Source organism: Fundulus heteroclitus, chromosome 8 (genome assembly GCF_011125445.2).
Source record: "Fundulus heteroclitus isolate FHET01 chromosome 8, MU-UCD_Fhet_4.1, whole genome shotgun sequence".
In the NCBI taxonomy this organism is placed as follows: Eukaryota; Metazoa; Chordata; class Actinopteri; order Cyprinodontiformes; family Fundulidae; genus Fundulus; species Fundulus heteroclitus.
This window is the reverse complement of record NC_046368.1, coordinates 18,916,187-18,932,075: the sequence shown is the minus strand read 5'-3', so window position 1 is coordinate 18,932,075 and position 15,889 is coordinate 18,916,187. Positions and strand designations below refer to the sequence as shown.

Here is a 15,889-nt window from a genome sequence, read left to right as displayed (position 1 = left end):
AAGCGACGACTCGGAAAAGGCGCAGCTCCATCAGCTGCTGCGCAGTTAATAGAAAACAGCCCCTGCCTCTCTCTGCGGGCTAGACGCTGCAGACAGACTCCTGAGCCGGGCTGCGGAGATGGAAAGGGGTTAGATAAAACTGGCTACTTCCTGGAGTCTGGAAAACGGCCTCATGCGCACACAAAGGGGAAGGGAAAGAGGAGATGTGAGGGAAGGAAGGGGACGATATACGACTGTGGCAGGCAGTGACTTCCACAAGTCCCTCTGATAGACTGATTGTTTCCAGACTGCTGTTAAATAACGCCGCTGCGTCGCTCCTCCTGCTCGGCGCCAGGGGTGAGTGGGGGGGGGGGGGGGGGGGGGTTTGGACTTACCCACAACGCCCCCCACCCCCACCCCACCCAAAATGCCCTGCAGCGTCTCAGTCATATTAACATACTGCTGAGTGCACCCCCTCCTCCTCTTCTCCTCGCCAGGACTGATGTCTTTCTGTCTGTCTGTCTGTCTGTCTGTCTGTCTGTCTGTCTGTCTGTCTGTCTGTCTGTCTGTCTGTCTGTCTGTCGTGGGACCTCACTGGGCTACAGAGGACACACACACGTGCACTGGAGACGAGTGTTATTTTAGGCCACCCTGTACTCTTCATCATACCTCTCAGTGAGACTCAAAGGCCATGGAAGGGGTTCTTTTATGCCGCAGTGGTTGATCTGGAACAGCTTTGACTTTTGTGTTTTCTGATTTTTTTCTTCTTTTTTTTGTCTTCCCCCATAAAGTTGAAAATTGTTGGGGTTTTTTTTCAATTCAATGTGTGCTGTAGGAAATTTAAATGAAAGCCCAACACCAAGCAATGCTTAATTTTGCAAAGAGAAGGAAACATATTTTTAATTTTATTTTACAACAACAACAATAATAATAATAAAATCGGAAAAGTGTGGCAGGCATTTGTATCCAGCTTCCTCGTCACTAGGAGGCGAGGAACTGTGCTAGGGTGATGTGTAAACGGTCGTCAGAACCAAGCTCGGCTTGGTTAGCTGATCCAAGCTCGGTCTGAACTCGGCATGGATCGATTTAACAGGGGTAGTGTAAATGGGACTTTAGTCTCAGCCCCGCTGCGCTCCACAAACCTCCAGTGATGAGGGGGTGAAAAATTCTCCATCTCTAAAGACAGATCTGTGGCAAAACCACCAGATGTCACCTTTGTTACTCCATGTTTTGACATGTTACTTTCCCTCATCCCGACCGCAGCCCAGCCTAAACTCCCTCTGCTCGTCCCCACACTTAGCCATGTCTCTTGGCGCTGCCCACTTTGGTCATGCCTTTACATTGGAGTTACACTTTAACTCCAGCAAAAAATAAAAATTTTATATAAATTAATACAAATGTATCTAACTAAACTACTAACTGGACAAACAATACATGCTAAATTAAAACTAAAGGACACAGAGCTTTTTCTTCTGTTGCTCTAAGACCCTGGACCTCCCTTCCTCCGACTCTGAGATCAGCAGACTCTGTTGTTAAGGCCAGTTAAAACATATCTTTTCAAATCTGCTTTTGTTTAATTTGTGTCTGTCTCTTTACCTTCTGATGTAAAACACTTTGTGATTTTTATCTTGAGAGGTGCTATATACATAAAGTTTTACTTACTTACTGACTAAAAAAATTGCATGGCGCCGCATGTCAATCACTCTTGGAGGCTTGCCATTAACTGGCCAATCAGCGGGCGCAATTTGTCCCAAAGTGAAACGCTCCTTACCTCCAGAAGCTGCTAGCCTGTTCCCTTCGACATCATTCCTGGGATGTTCTATAACGGACGCATTGTGGTCGGAGAGATTTCGTAAAATTGTAAATGCTGACAGTGGGGAAAGTACAATTCAGACACGCGTCCTCCCGAACGTTTAGAGAATGTTTGTACCTTTCCCAAAACCTAAAGCGAGTCTACATAAATGAACCAAATCTGTGCACTTACTGATGCCAAATACATTTAAACCTATCAGTAAACTTATACTACGATCTAAAGTGCCTCATTGTCAATGTAGAAACAATAAATTAAATTGCCTGAAAGAGAGACTTTCCTGTAGTCATGGGTTTGGCCATTATAAACAAACAGCGTCATAAAGGCCAAGAATCACAGTCGACAGGTCAGCGATACAGTCGTGGAGAAATCTGAAGCAGGCTTTACACAATATTCATCATCCATGGTCGTCTATCTAAGCTGACAAGTCAGGAAAGACAAGCATGCTGGAAGCCAAGAGGCTCATGTTACCTCTGGAGGAGCCTTAGAGACCCACAGCTCAGGTGGGGCAATCTGGTTGACAGGGCAAAGATTAGCTGTGCACTCCACAAATCTGCCCTTCATTGAAGAGTGGCAAAAAAGAAAGCTACTGTTAAAAGAAAGCAACAGGGCATTCCATCTAAAGTTTGCCCAAAGCCAAGTAAAGGAACACTGTAAACACGTGGCAGAAGGTGCTCTGGTCAGATCAGATAACCATGCAGTTTTTTTTAGCCTGAATGCAAAACACTATGTGTGATGGAAGAATAACTTTGAGCATTCCATCCTCACTGTGAAACATGGTGGTGGCAGCATCAACCTGAGGAGATTTTTTTCTTAATCAGGGACAAGGAAGCTGAATGGAGCTCACTACCTGGAACAAAATCTGGCAGAGGCTGCAAAAGGCTGGAAACTGGGGGCTTCCAGCAAGGCATTGACCCTAACCGTTAAGCCAGAATTACAATGGATTGCTTTAAGTCATATTAATGTATTAGAGTGACCCTGTCAAAGTTCAAACCTGAATCCAGTTCAGAATCTGTGGCAAGACGGTGCAGGGAGGTGCTTTTACAAAATATTGAATTAAGAGAGCAGAACACAAATGCATGCAACACTTCTTGTGATTTTTTTTATTTCTTACAAATGACTCAGGCTGTTTGATATTTTACTTTCTATTTATGATTGTTTATTACTTTGTTTGGCTATCACAAAAAAATCCCAATAAAATACATTTATAAATAAAATTTGTCATTGTAACTTGACAACATGTGTAATAGTTCTATTTGCTGTAGAATAAAATGAATTCTCTAGTTTAGGTCTGCTTTATTCTGTAGTCTTTGACTAAAAAAAATAAATAAAACAAAAGTCCAAAAAATACTAATAAGGTGGTTAGATCCAAAAATTCACTGTCAGACAGGAGAAAGGGTTCATTTTAATGGCGTAGACTCATAATGCACTGGAAACTCATTATACCTGTCCAAATGTAAATGTCCAGAAGGGGGCACCAGCGCGCTCTGTCCCGCGATTCGGACGCAACAGTTTGGTGTTGTTAACCCTCAGTAATGGCTGACAGGTGTTCTTCACCTTTGAAAGGTAACCTCACCCGTAGGACCCACCTACTTTATTTACAGTTTTTTTTTTTTTTTTTTTTTTTTTTTTTTTTACATGCGTCAGATACTTAACAGACAATCCTGTTTAATCATCATGGCAGTGACTCCATGACACAGGCTTGTTTGAATGGCTTAATTTTACAAAGTGAGGGAAACATTGCTTATCAACTACAAACAAATTTGTTCACAAAAGAGAGAAAAGTAATATATGGCTAATAAGTTCGGTTCTTGAATAGTTTGCATGCCCTGGGAACAGACTGAAAAGGGTCTGTAAGCTTAGAAAACGCTCCAGACTTTTTCATCTTTACAACTTCTCTCCGATTATAACAAAACAGACAGTTTGTTTCCTCTATACTCACTTTACTAAACTTTTTACTTTTTAAAAATTCAAAAAATAAATAAAAATAATGTTACTTCCAAAAAATTAAATATTAAGTTATCTTCTCGTGTGTTTGGATGTGCGCGCTCGTGCGTGCGTGCGCGCGCGCGCCGCGGGCTCCACTTGATCCGTTGTTTGCGCAACACAATCACATTTCTTTTAAGCGACAGGGTGTCTAGACGCACACGTGACCGGGCGCGTCAATGCGCACTGGAGACTGGAGGAAGGGCACCCAACCATCCGCCTCATTTACAGGCGCACACACACACACACACACACACACAGAATCCCTTACAACCCCCTCCACTAACACCACCAGCAGCAGCAGCAGCAGCAGCCCTGCAGAGGGACGCGCCGTCGGCTTCGTTTCTGCTACACACTCGGCCCACGGAAACTTCGTGCAAGGGGAGAAAAAAAACGAGGCTGGATTATATTTGACCCGACAGGGATTCGGTTTGCTAAAATAGGTTCTCAGACTCGCTGCGCTGACGCGAACCGAGGGGGTCTTTCTCTCTCTCTCTCTCTCTCTCTCTCTCTCGCTCTCGCTCTCTCTCTCTCTCGCTTCCTGCGTGGCTTTCCAACTCAACTCGGCTGTGAGAGAAGAGCTTCAGACGTGGATTTGTTACCTCGCTCCTCTCCGGACAGCAGACACCATCGGCGGAGAGCACCGCTGTGAGCGCTCGGGATCAGGGATTTTTTTTGTTGTTGTGTGTGTGACTGTGAGTGTGAGTGGATTAATGCTCTGCTCCTGAAGATCCGGCGGACAGCTTTGGGTTTTCATGGGATAATTAGGCCCCAGTTTCTCCGGTGTCCACAGCAGCATCCAGCGCACGCTGATAGAGATTTCTGACAGTGAAAATCTGCACGGAGAGTTTTTTTTTTTTTTTTTTTAAAGGGGCCAGTTCTGCAGATCGGGACTACGCACAGCTTGGTTTGCAAAGGTTTCTGAGCTGCAAGACTCAGACGGCGGAGGTGATGGTGATTTATACCCGGGGGACGAGCTGACTGTCCCGTTAAACCCCCCCTGACTCTGATCTAAGTCTGCAGGAGAAGGCGACGGAGACTGGCGCATGTTACAGACTTCCTCCGCTCATCCAGCTCCCCGCTTTTCCACCGTATCCTCTCAGGCTGCTTGTCACTGCCTGGACTCGGATCCCGGAATCTTCATGATTTGCGGACACCATGCTCGTTTTTTAGCCGGGAAACCCTCTTCTCGTCCCGCATGTTTAGGACCAAACGATCGGGGCTCGTCCGGCGACTCTGGAGGAGCCGTGCGCCCGTGGAGGGCGACGGGGAGGCGGACAGAGGGACGCATGGCTCCTCGGGGGGCTGCTGCATGGGCAAAGCGGCGAAGGTGGCCAAGTCCAACGACGCCGGGTCGGAGGCCGAACTGAAGGCGCTGACCCACTCGGTGCTGAAGAAGATCAAGGAGAAACAGCTGGAGGTGCTCCTGCAGGCGGTGGAGTCCAAGGGGGGCGCCCGGAGCCCCTGCTTGCTCCTGCCCAGCAAAGTGGACGCGAAAGTGGGTCAGCAGTCTTACTCCCTCCCCATGCTGCTCTACAAAGTGTTCAGGTGGCCGGACCTCAGGCATTCCTCGGAGCTGAAGAGGCTGTCTTGCTGTGAATCCTACGGGAAAATCAACCCGGACCTAGTTTGCTGCAACCCGCACCACATGAGCAGGCTGTGTGAACTCGGTGAGTCGAATCAATTCAGCGGTTCCTGTGAAAAAAAAAAAAAAAAATAATTCTCCAGTTTGCTGGCTATATGTTGAAGTTAAATGATCCTAAAATCAGATGACATCACCTCCCCGGGGCAGGGGTTTCCGCTTACCATAAGGCCAAAGTGGACTTCGGTGCGTGCCAAGAGGTCCTTTTTCACAGGGGCGACTCCAGAAAGTCTCAAAAAGGGCCAGCCAGTGATCTTAGGAAGGCGCACCTAAATTAACAGCCCTGAGAGATTTGTAGAAGATTATTTGGTCATCTAAAATATAGTGAGAGGCCAGGATAGGATTGTTTGGAGTTGTTTTTTAGTTTAAAAAAAAGAAAAAATGGCACCAATGAATAAAAATGGTATGCAATATATATATATATATATATATATATATATATATATATATATATATATATATATATATATATATATATATATATATATATATATAAACAATAATTAGTACTTTAGATTTGAGTATTTTTATGACTACTTATTCTCCATTCGTGAAAATAACGTAAGAATAAACTGATAAACATTATCCTGGGTATAAAAAGTTGTCAAATGCTAATATGAAAGAGCAAATTGTGCGACTTAACCCAAAGCTGCTGGTACTCACTGATTATTTTTTATTTATTTATTTTCCTTTCGGTCTTATATTCATAAAAAAAAAGATATACATCTATGGCTGGGCTATAACCCCCTCCTCCTCCTGGGCTCCCCCTTGTGGTGCCATGTTGCAAGACCGGAATCTTAAGTCTGTCATGTTGCTATTTGAGTGTATCTTATATAATTCTTTAACCTGTTATTAAAAAAAAAACCAGTATATAGCTGCCTCTGAAATAAAAAAAAAATCATATTTTTGGATTCATCTAAGCCCTGCTTTCCAAGCAAACAGCGTGGCTGCTATCTGAACATTTCGTAATTGGCATTTCTACATCGCAGAGCGCCTCAGCCAGGACTCCAGTGTTTCCACAGTGAAGTTTCCAGCCCCCTCTCCTTCTTTCTCTCTCTCTGTCTCTCTCTCTCTCTCTCTCTCTGTCTGTATGTGTGTGTGCTTGCTTGGCGTCCCGGGCCAAAAGAGGCCCGTATCTCAGTTTGTCCTAGACGCTGATAGTGGCCCTTCTGGCGCCAGGCGGCCCCCTGTTTATCTGCCTGCCAATGAAAGGCAATAGCCGCCCGGCCGGCCTCACTGCCTGCCTCTCCAGGCGGAGCTGACAGACACAAATCTTTCCCCCCCCCCACCTCCTCCCGCTGAAGAATGACAACTCTTATCTCAAAGTTTAAATCTCTCTGTTTTTTTTTCTCCTCCACACAGAGTCTCCTCCTCCTCCATATTCCCGCTATCCCATGGATTATCTTAAACCACCAGGTGAGCTTTTTTCCATGGTATATATGTGTGTGTGTCCATATATATATATATATATATATATATATATATATATATATATATATATAGTTTTGTTTAGATTTACATAACACATTCATTTAGTCTTGCACTGTGCCTCTGCAGTGTGTGTGTGTGTGTGTGTGTGTGTGTGTGTGTGTGTGTGTGTGTGTGTGAGGGGAAATGGCTCCACGTTATGTTGTGATTTATGATAGCAGTGGAGTGGCACGCCTGGCTGGCTGGCCAATTCCAGCATGGCTGGCAGCCAGGGCGAGCTGAGATATCAGCTATAGACTGAGTGGCACGTCAGCAGGGGCGGTGGGTATGTCTGAGTGTGGAGCGGTTTGTTTATGCCCTCATCTATCTGTTGTGAGACACAGTTAGGGCAGCAGCATCCTGGAGCCAGGCAGCCTTTATCACATAAAACGATCTACAGAAATGGAGTGCGTGTGCGTGTGTGTGTGTGTGTGTGTGTGTGTGTGTGTGTGGTTGTGTGTGAGAGAGACCCGGGGTGTCATTGACCCACTTCTGTGCTTAGACTCTGTTTTGGGGGGTAACATTTCTGGGATTGTGATTTTGTGCCAGCCGTAAGTGGAGTTTGTACCGTGTGCAAGTGAGGATTTAAAAGAGTTGTATGTAATCTACTCATAGTTTATTGGGACTCCTCTGATCATTTTTGGACCAGGGAGTGACCACTTAGCGTTATGATGGTTTGGGGTCATAACTGGACACATTTTCACTGGAGTCAACTCGAAACGTTCGGGGGAGCAGAACTTAATACAGCGATGGGCAATTATTGCATCGTTTATTCTTATCAGTTGGGGGGGGGGGTGATTATCGTGATTTATCATGATAACAATAAACTTTAGTTGATCTTTGCAAACCCCCAAAAAACTGACAGTATGGGTGAGATTGTTACTTTTGCTGTTTGGAGTATTGTACTGCTGCTTCTTTGAGGGGAACTTCGATAAATATCAGAACATTTAACATTATTTTAATCACTTTTATCTGGATCACAATTAGGGTTGGGCGAAATGGACTTACGGAATATTTTATGGAACTAATCACAGTAACGGTGAGGTTGATGGTAAAAAGTCTATTCAAATTTCCTACAATGTTTTATGGTATTGCATCTGTCGCTACCTACTGTCAGAGCCCCACAAACACATATACTGCTTTGAGAAAGTGTGCTTATTTATCGTTAAACAGCACGATACAGACATTTAATCGTAGTTTTAAATATATTGGTATTCATTGATGCTGTCATGGAGCCAACCGTGGGAAAGAGTAGTTTATACAGCAACAATTATAATGTATTTACGATGACAATACCCTAATTTTATCACAATTATTTTCTCATGCTATGACAATATAATTGTCGATCTCTAATGTAATTAATAACCACAGAGCAGTGCAATGCAACTGTAGATTTTCTTATTGTAGTATTTAAAATCTCAAATAATTATACTCAGTTAAGTCACAATTTCGACTGGGAAAATCAGAGATCTTTGGAGTTACCTGAAGTTCGGTATCCAGTATGGCTGCTTGGGCAGACCCCTGATCAAATCAAAATACCACTAAGAGCCCCTGCTGGTATAGTACTATTTACTTAGCTCCTATTTATTCACATGATGTAACACAGTTCCTTACAGTAAACCGAGACGTTGAGAAGATTAACTAATAGACTTTCTGTGGCAGGCGGCTTTATTTTGTACCTGAAATGTTCAAGCGGGAAATAACCTGAACTACGGAGGTAGGAAATGGTGAAATTAACTGGTCCTCCTGCTCTTCTGTCCTTCTCCTTATTGCGTTAAGTCATCATCTATTAGGTCAGTTTAAATTTCACCCGACAACCAGAGCAGACTGAGGAGGTACAGATGATACCAAAGATTTTTCTGACTTTAAACAGAGTAATTTTTTTAAAATTATCCCCATCTCTCGTGCTTTCTGACTCATTACCCATCTCGGTGTGTATCAGTGCAGAAAGAGCTCTGAGTTAAACAGTGACCAGTCAGCCGACTGGCCGGCTCAGAGGAGAAAGTGGCTTTCAGTGAGTGGAAACAATAGGAAGTCATTGCAGCTGCAGCTGCAGTAATTCAACCCCCCCCCCCCCCCCCCCCAACACTCCTTTCACTCTGTCTTTGTCATCTGTCTCCACGTTGCTCTGGTAAATATTATTGGGCTTAAAAAGCGGCTCCGGCACGTTAAATGCAGGCAGAATTGATCTAAAATGTTGGCAGTGATGCCTACTTGACGCTCGGCTCTCCGCTGATTGGCTGGGACCAGCTGCAGACCTCGCGTTGTGTCTCTGTATTGAGTTCAGCTGGAGACTTTCCAGCGTTGAAAGGAAACGAGAAGGTAAATAGGAAATGCAAGCGGGATGCAGACAAAGGAAATGATTATACAACTCATGTTACCACCCTGTTTCCTCTCTCAGAGTGAACGGACTGAACTTGAATTGTTGAACTGAACCGTAGGCAGCAAGGTTAAGGGGAGCAGGGACTTTTCTGGTTTCTTTTTAATTTGGGCTTTGAAGTTCAAGACTGAAATCGTTTGTTTTATGTCATATTTTATATAAAACTCTCACTTTTATTCAGTCCCTGCGTGCTCAGTGTCTGCATCGACCAGAAAAGGTGACTTGGTAATTGGACAGTGGAACAGATGAGCTTATCACATGAGGACTGCCTCAGGAAGCCGTCCAGTCAGTCACTCCTTTTCATTACTGGAAGTTAATGCGATTTTCTACGCTAATATCGCAGTGTTTGCTTTAGAGCGGGCTGGGTTAAACTGTCACTGCATTCCGAAAAATCTGAATGTTCGCTTTGAAAAGGCGATTGGATGCAATTATCCGCACGAAGCGGAAGAGCGACGGATTTTACGACGCTGCTTTCATGACTCCGCTGAGCAGGAAGTGGGGTTATAGGTGTCATGGTGCCTGTCCTCCTCCAGCAGCGGCGGCAAATATGAAAGGAGCCTGGACATAAAACGCTACCTTGTCTCAGCTGTGGGGAATATGAATCACCCACTGTTTGGCTCCCTCACTCTGATGCCCCCTGTTTCTACACCCTGTGGTCGGCGGTGAACTGCTGCCCGAGAGTCCAGGGCAAGGCGTGCTGGCAGCCAATGAAAGGACGGGCCCGGGCCGTGCCCGTGCATCTCGTTAGGGAGACCGCAGCAGCACGGGCCCCATCCGGACGGGTCAAGGGACTGCCAGAGTGGTTTCACACACTCGTCGGAGCTCCTCGTGCAGTTCAGGGCTTAGATTCAGTCATTTTGCATTGTCTGCTGAAGCCTTAGGTTCTTGGTTCATCATTTAGCCTTGTTGGGGTTCGGTGGGTGTTAGGTGTAGCTCAGAATACGTGTAGCCAAAGGAATGTATAATTAGTGAAGCTACCGGCGGCTAGCCTGCTCCCAGCAGTGTGTTGCTCCAGTCGGCGCACACAGCTCTTCTCTTAAAAGCGCCATTCATGCGTCGTGCTGGAACTAGTCCACATTACAGGTCTTTGACGGGGGCTTAACATTCAAAAGGAGGAGAGAATGACTAGTTTTGCCTCCCTTGTCTGCCTGATGGTTTGCCCTAAATAGGATTTAAATGTATAGTTGCCTTCAGGACCTGTCTTAAGTTTGTGTAGCAGAGTGTTCCAATGGTGCCACACACACACACACACAGATTTATGGCTTACTTTGAGCTTTCTAGTTGCATTAGTGCCAGCACGGTCTAATAATAATATTCAATGTGCAGGGCTGCAATTAATAGCAATGTTTGGCTTATGAGGGAGAGAAAAGAATATTTTTTAGTTTCTTCCAACTCTCAGTAATAGGTTTTGGGAAAACGTTTGTATTATAAGTCATATGTAACCAGAAAAGATTATCAATTTCTTATTATGACATTGTCATGCTGGTCTAATTCTATAGTGGGCTTAAAAGCTTGAAATGATCTCATTCTGTTTTTTTTTTTTTAGAAACAGAATAAAGGTTACATGACCTTAAAAACAAAACGATCTTCATTTAGTGTAGAATGATCCGGTTCAACCTTTATACAAAGGTTTTTAGATGTTGCACTAGAGATGTTGAGATTCCCTCCACAGCTACTCATTAAAAATGTTAAATGGTCCCTTACTCTACCGCTTTGAAGCTACAAAGCAGCTAGATAATTTAGCGACGTTAACGGTTAGCAGATAGCAAGTCGCTATACTGTCACAGTGCTTACAAATCACGTCTTGTACTGTAGATGATCAAATATGAGCCAACCTGGTTAAAAAAACCCTCTTATTTCTCTTTCCTACTACAAAAAACGTGAAGGATACATTTATTTTTCAGTGCTGAGAAGAAGCTACAAAGCAGATGCTAACTATAGCCTCTTTAGCGGTTAACTATTAGCTGGTATCCTTGCTGGGCTTATAATCATTCATTTCTTGTCTGCCACAATATTTTATTTCTACCGCTTACCCAGATTATGGCCACATAAACTGGTTAAAAGTGAGTGGGGAGTGTTTTTGACGTTTTATACCAGACTTAAATGACTCAAAATTGACTCTGTCAACAAAACAGGCTAACTCAAAGCTACTCTGTGTCTCACATCAAAACAAGAGTCTAAAATATTGATTCAACAGGGTGTTAAGCTTAAAGCAGACACCTTCATATCCATACTCATAATATCTCTTACTCGGGTCTTTTGCAAAACAGCCTTCCCGTTGGTGAGAAATATTGTGACGTTCAAATGTAGTGAGATCTTGTTCTGTTGTCGAGCGGGGAATGAAAAGCAGAAAGATCCTAACCCTTTCTGGTTCGGCAGCTCGTCTTTGTAAAGACGCAGGGCTAACATTCCTTCCAAAGCACCGGATTATGGGGGGGGATTATCAGGGGTGTAAGAAATTCTCTGCTGTGTGTGTGAGAGAGAGGGTGTGAGCTTCATCGTCAGCGTCTTCATTAGGCATTGATTTCACCCGAGTGATTGACGGCCTCGCAGCTGCTGCTTCGCTGCCGTCTCCCATCACGCACAGAAACGCGCTCGGTGCTAACTCAGAGTCTCTCTCTTCCCGTCAGATTCTCCAGACTCTGGGCCTTCATCCAGTGATACTGGGGGAACGACGTACTCGGCCCCTGTGGGGCTTTCAGGTAAATATTCCCACCAATACATCTCCCCTTTATATCACCCATTTTCCTGCTCTTGCTTCTCCTCGTTGCCCTCCGTTGTTTTTCTTTCTCCCTCTGCTTCGCATTCCTCCCGACACACACATCATCTCCCCTCCATACTTGCGATGATGAGGCGGTGATTGTGGGGGCCCCAGCTTCCCCTCTGTAATAAAACAGCCAGTGAAGGAGGGAGGCGCAGTTCTCCCACAGCCACATAAATTTATCCCTTCTGGCTCTTTGAACAACGCTGCTCTCTTCTCCCTTCTCCTCTCCCATCGCTCTCTTGTGTGATGTTGTAATGGAAGACAAACACGGCGGGTTGTTGTTTGCCGAAGAGTATGCTCCGTGGCGTGTAGCGTTGTTGAGGACGGGGAAACAAAAGCTGGCTTAAACCGACGTTTTGAGTGTTTGTTTCGTTGTGTTTGCGCATACAGGGGATGTCTTTGTAGACTGAGAGGAAACTCTCCTCTAGACTGAGAGACAGGGCGCCTTACTTTCTTCCAACTCTGATGCCGAACGCGTTTCGAGCTCCATTAGAGTCCTCCTATAATCCCCCCCCCCTTGGCAGTGTCGCCTTCCTTACCCACAGGCTGCTGGATACGATGATGCTCATGAGAGAGGGAGAGACTTCGCTCTCCACCGCTGTTCTCTGCTTTCATTTGCCGCATATGGTTCTCATTATGGAGCCTTTAAAGCCTGTTTTGTGTCAGTTGGTGTTCGCTGCCCGTTTTCTCCCCCCCCCCACCCCTCCCTCCTTTGTTTGATGATAGGGGGTGGAGGGTTTAGCCTACTCGCCTGTGTGTGTCAGAGGAGAAGATCCAAAAATCACACCTCCTCCAGACCATCACGGTGGACACTTAAGTCCTCCCTTTGTGCGTTAACTAAAGGCACATTTCATACACGGTTCAAACTGTGAAACCCAAGAAGTGGGAGCTTAACAGGCGCCCTCCCTTCGTTTTTCCCCCTCCTTCGGCCACCCCTCCTCCCCTGTTTTCCTTCCTGGCGAGGAGGACATGGCCGTGGCAGCCAGCGTCTTTTTTGGTGAATGGGCCTCCTCATTGAGAGCGGGAGAGGCAGAAAGGCCGAGGCGTGATGGCCAAAGCCCCCATGATTTCCCCTATAAGCGAAACAGAGGATGGAGGGGGTAACCCATTCCTCCCCCTCCCTGTTTTCCCCACTTGGCTCTCTCCCTCTGGGGCCTTGACAAAAGAAACATGGCTCCCCTCCCCGAGGCCCCGCTGCTGACCTTCTAATTCACTCATTTTGCCCTTTTTTTATGTTCTTCAGGCGAATTCACAGAGAGGAGAGGGAGGCTCAAATGAGCCTGGAAGTCAGCGAGAGCTCTGCTACTCTTTGCTTTGTTTTAGAATAATTAACTTGTTTTCTTTTAGACAGATCTTAAGTGGATTAGGGGAGGGGGGGAAACCGAGAAAGCAGTTCTTCCCTGTCACTACATTGAGGAGAAAGCCTAGCTCGCTCAGGGTGGAAGGAGTTAAGTGAACTGTGACAGCGACAAGCGCAAATGCAAACTAGGCTGCCTGCCAGACTAGCGGCTCCAAAGCTCCCCTCGCTGGCCCACGTCATCGGCTTGGAACAGAACAGAGGGGAAGGGAAGAGGAGAGGACGGCTGGAGCCGGGCGTCAGGGGCACCGATCTTGGCGAAGACCTAGATCAGGGGTTTATAGGTTCACCCGGGCACTGAGCAGGGAGATCAGATTAGGGATTGAGAAATGGAGATCAGGTCAGGGTTAAGAGGGTGCTGGACTGTTGGTTATGAATCTCTGGAGTGTTAAGTAACTCTTAGTTATGAGCAGCTTATGAGGGGGTACTTGTTGCTTGTCGAGCTATAAGGTGTCCTAAATAAGTTTTATTGAAACAGTCACAGCTCTGTTCAGTTTGCTGTGGAATGTGGTTGTACCAAGGTCCAATATTTTATACAGACTGGCCCTTTTTTTTTTTTACTGTCTATTGCACCACAACACATCCTAATCACAGAGAAAGACTGCACAATATTCAGACCATGAAAATGAGAGATTTTAACCATGTTTTTGGAAAAATCCAAAATCCACATGTGGATTCTTAAGTTTTTTTAAGGCGACAGAAGGAAGAAGGTGAATCAGAAATTGTGTTTTAAATGATCCATAATTGTGCATATTTATTCTCAAACTGTTTTTATAGAACCTGTATTCTGTGCAAAATTATTCAAGTTTGCATATGAGGTTATCATATGCAGCCCAGACTGTAAAATAGTCTTTCATTTGGTGCCAACTTGAGGCTCCGATGCAGATGCTAACATTAGCATTGTTAGCGGCTACCGGCTAGCCAGTCACAACATTCTCGCTGTGCTTACACATACTCTTTAACTCTTTGTTTTTGGCTTTTGTTACGTGGGCCAAAATTATGAGTCAAAAGTACTCGAGGGCCAAAAAAGTTTAAATAACATCAACAAAATTTCCCCAAATCATTTTGTGAATATTTTTAACTGCTCCACAAAATATGAGCAAGCAATATTTTAATTGCACAAATAAATCTGATTTTTTTATGTAGGAAGGAGATGTCTAAATCATTGTTGGTCAAAAATTTAAAAAGGCTTTGCACATTTGCCATATTAAGAAATGTTCCTCCAGTTTACAAGGTCTTTTTGGCCTTGTTGAAAAAAAACTTTATCCTGTCCCAGTATTAAGAACAGCATGTGGGACAGCCTGGTTTTAAAAAAAATGCTTTAAATTTCCGCAGTTGAATAAAAGTCTTTGAATAGACGTGGTTCTATATAATAAGAAATCAAAGAAAAAAGAAAAACCGTGGTTATTAAAAGATGATATTTTCAATTAATTTCTCTGTAATAAGTTTGCCCTAAATAAAAATAAAAAAAGTCTCCATCTGCATCAACCACCTGTGCTGGTGGGCCAAATCATTCTTGAATTGCAGTTGGAGGCCACACAAAATCAGTCCAGGTGCCACAAATGGCCCCCGAGCCGTACTTTGGACACCCTTGTCATAGGCAGGCAGCCTTGAGATATTTGCAAGGTGAACATTGAAACCATACATTAAATCTATTCAACCAATAATATAACCAAACCTTGCTCCACTTTATAGTCCACAGGCTCAAATATACGGTTTCATTAGACTTGTGCTTGGGACTCAAAAATGTGTCCAAGGACTTAGAATCATATGTGTATGTGATGTATATTACACGTAGGGAGTGTAGCCTCAGTCCTCTAAAGTAAGCAGTCTTCAATATTTTAAATTTTAAGATTATTCATGTCTATTACCATATAATTCAATTAATTTGCAACCCGGGGTACAAAAGGACCAAATCTCAAAGCTACTTCTTTCTTACAAAGAAGGCAAAGTAATCCTGACATCCTTGGCCATCTTGAGTGCGTGATCTCTCGATAATTGCCGTTGGGTATTAAACCAAGGTGTACACATACTGTAAGTCTTCCTTAAAGCAGACTTGTGTTTGTGCCAGACGCTTCAAAGTGTAGCATCTGAGTGTCAGTGGCATGCCTGCTGGTGCCGTTGGGGCCTGACCTAGAGTGCCTGTGTGTAACCGGATCTAGTCGCGCTGTGGCGGCATGTACACACACACACACACACATAGGCGAGGAGATAGAATGACCCGGTGCGAGCCCTGGCGCATGGCCGATTGTCACACAGGCGCTTCCTCCCACTGCGGGTTAAATTTAGGCCAAGTTGTATTCTTATACTGCCAGTCTACCTCGACAGACAGTCAGCCCGCCCCTCGGCAAGTCAATTAGTCATCCAGCGAATTGGCAGGAAGCGTAACCTTCATCAGGGGCTCCGATGGAGATTAAAGCTAGTCCCTGCCAATTAATAAATACCTTGCTTTCTTGAGATGCAGCGTTTTTTTTTTTTTTTTACACACGAGGAGGCGTTTTAAA

The 15,889-nt window shown here is 44.7% G+C and overlaps 1 protein-coding gene across 2 annotated transcripts in view; it reads left to right on the top strand.

Annotated features, from left to right (window-relative positions):
- Positions 1-3,992: 3,992 nt before the first annotated feature.
- The window catches only part of smad7 (SMAD family member 7), a 23,219-nt gene continuing 11,322 nt past the window's right edge, over positions 3,993-15,889 (top strand). The window contains exons 1-3 of one of the 2 annotated variants that reach the window (XM_012868980.3): positions 3,995-5,445; positions 6,780-6,833; positions 11,895-11,966. In XM_012868980.3, the coding sequence (XP_012724434.2) occupies positions 4,974-5,445; positions 6,780-6,833; positions 11,895-11,966 (598 nt within the window). In that variant the 5' untranslated portion in view covers positions 3,995-4,973. Of the gene's footprint in view, positions 5,446-6,779; positions 6,834-11,894; positions 11,967-15,889 lie in introns of both variants that reach the window. The other variant, XM_036140260.1, reaches the window with a different exon arrangement.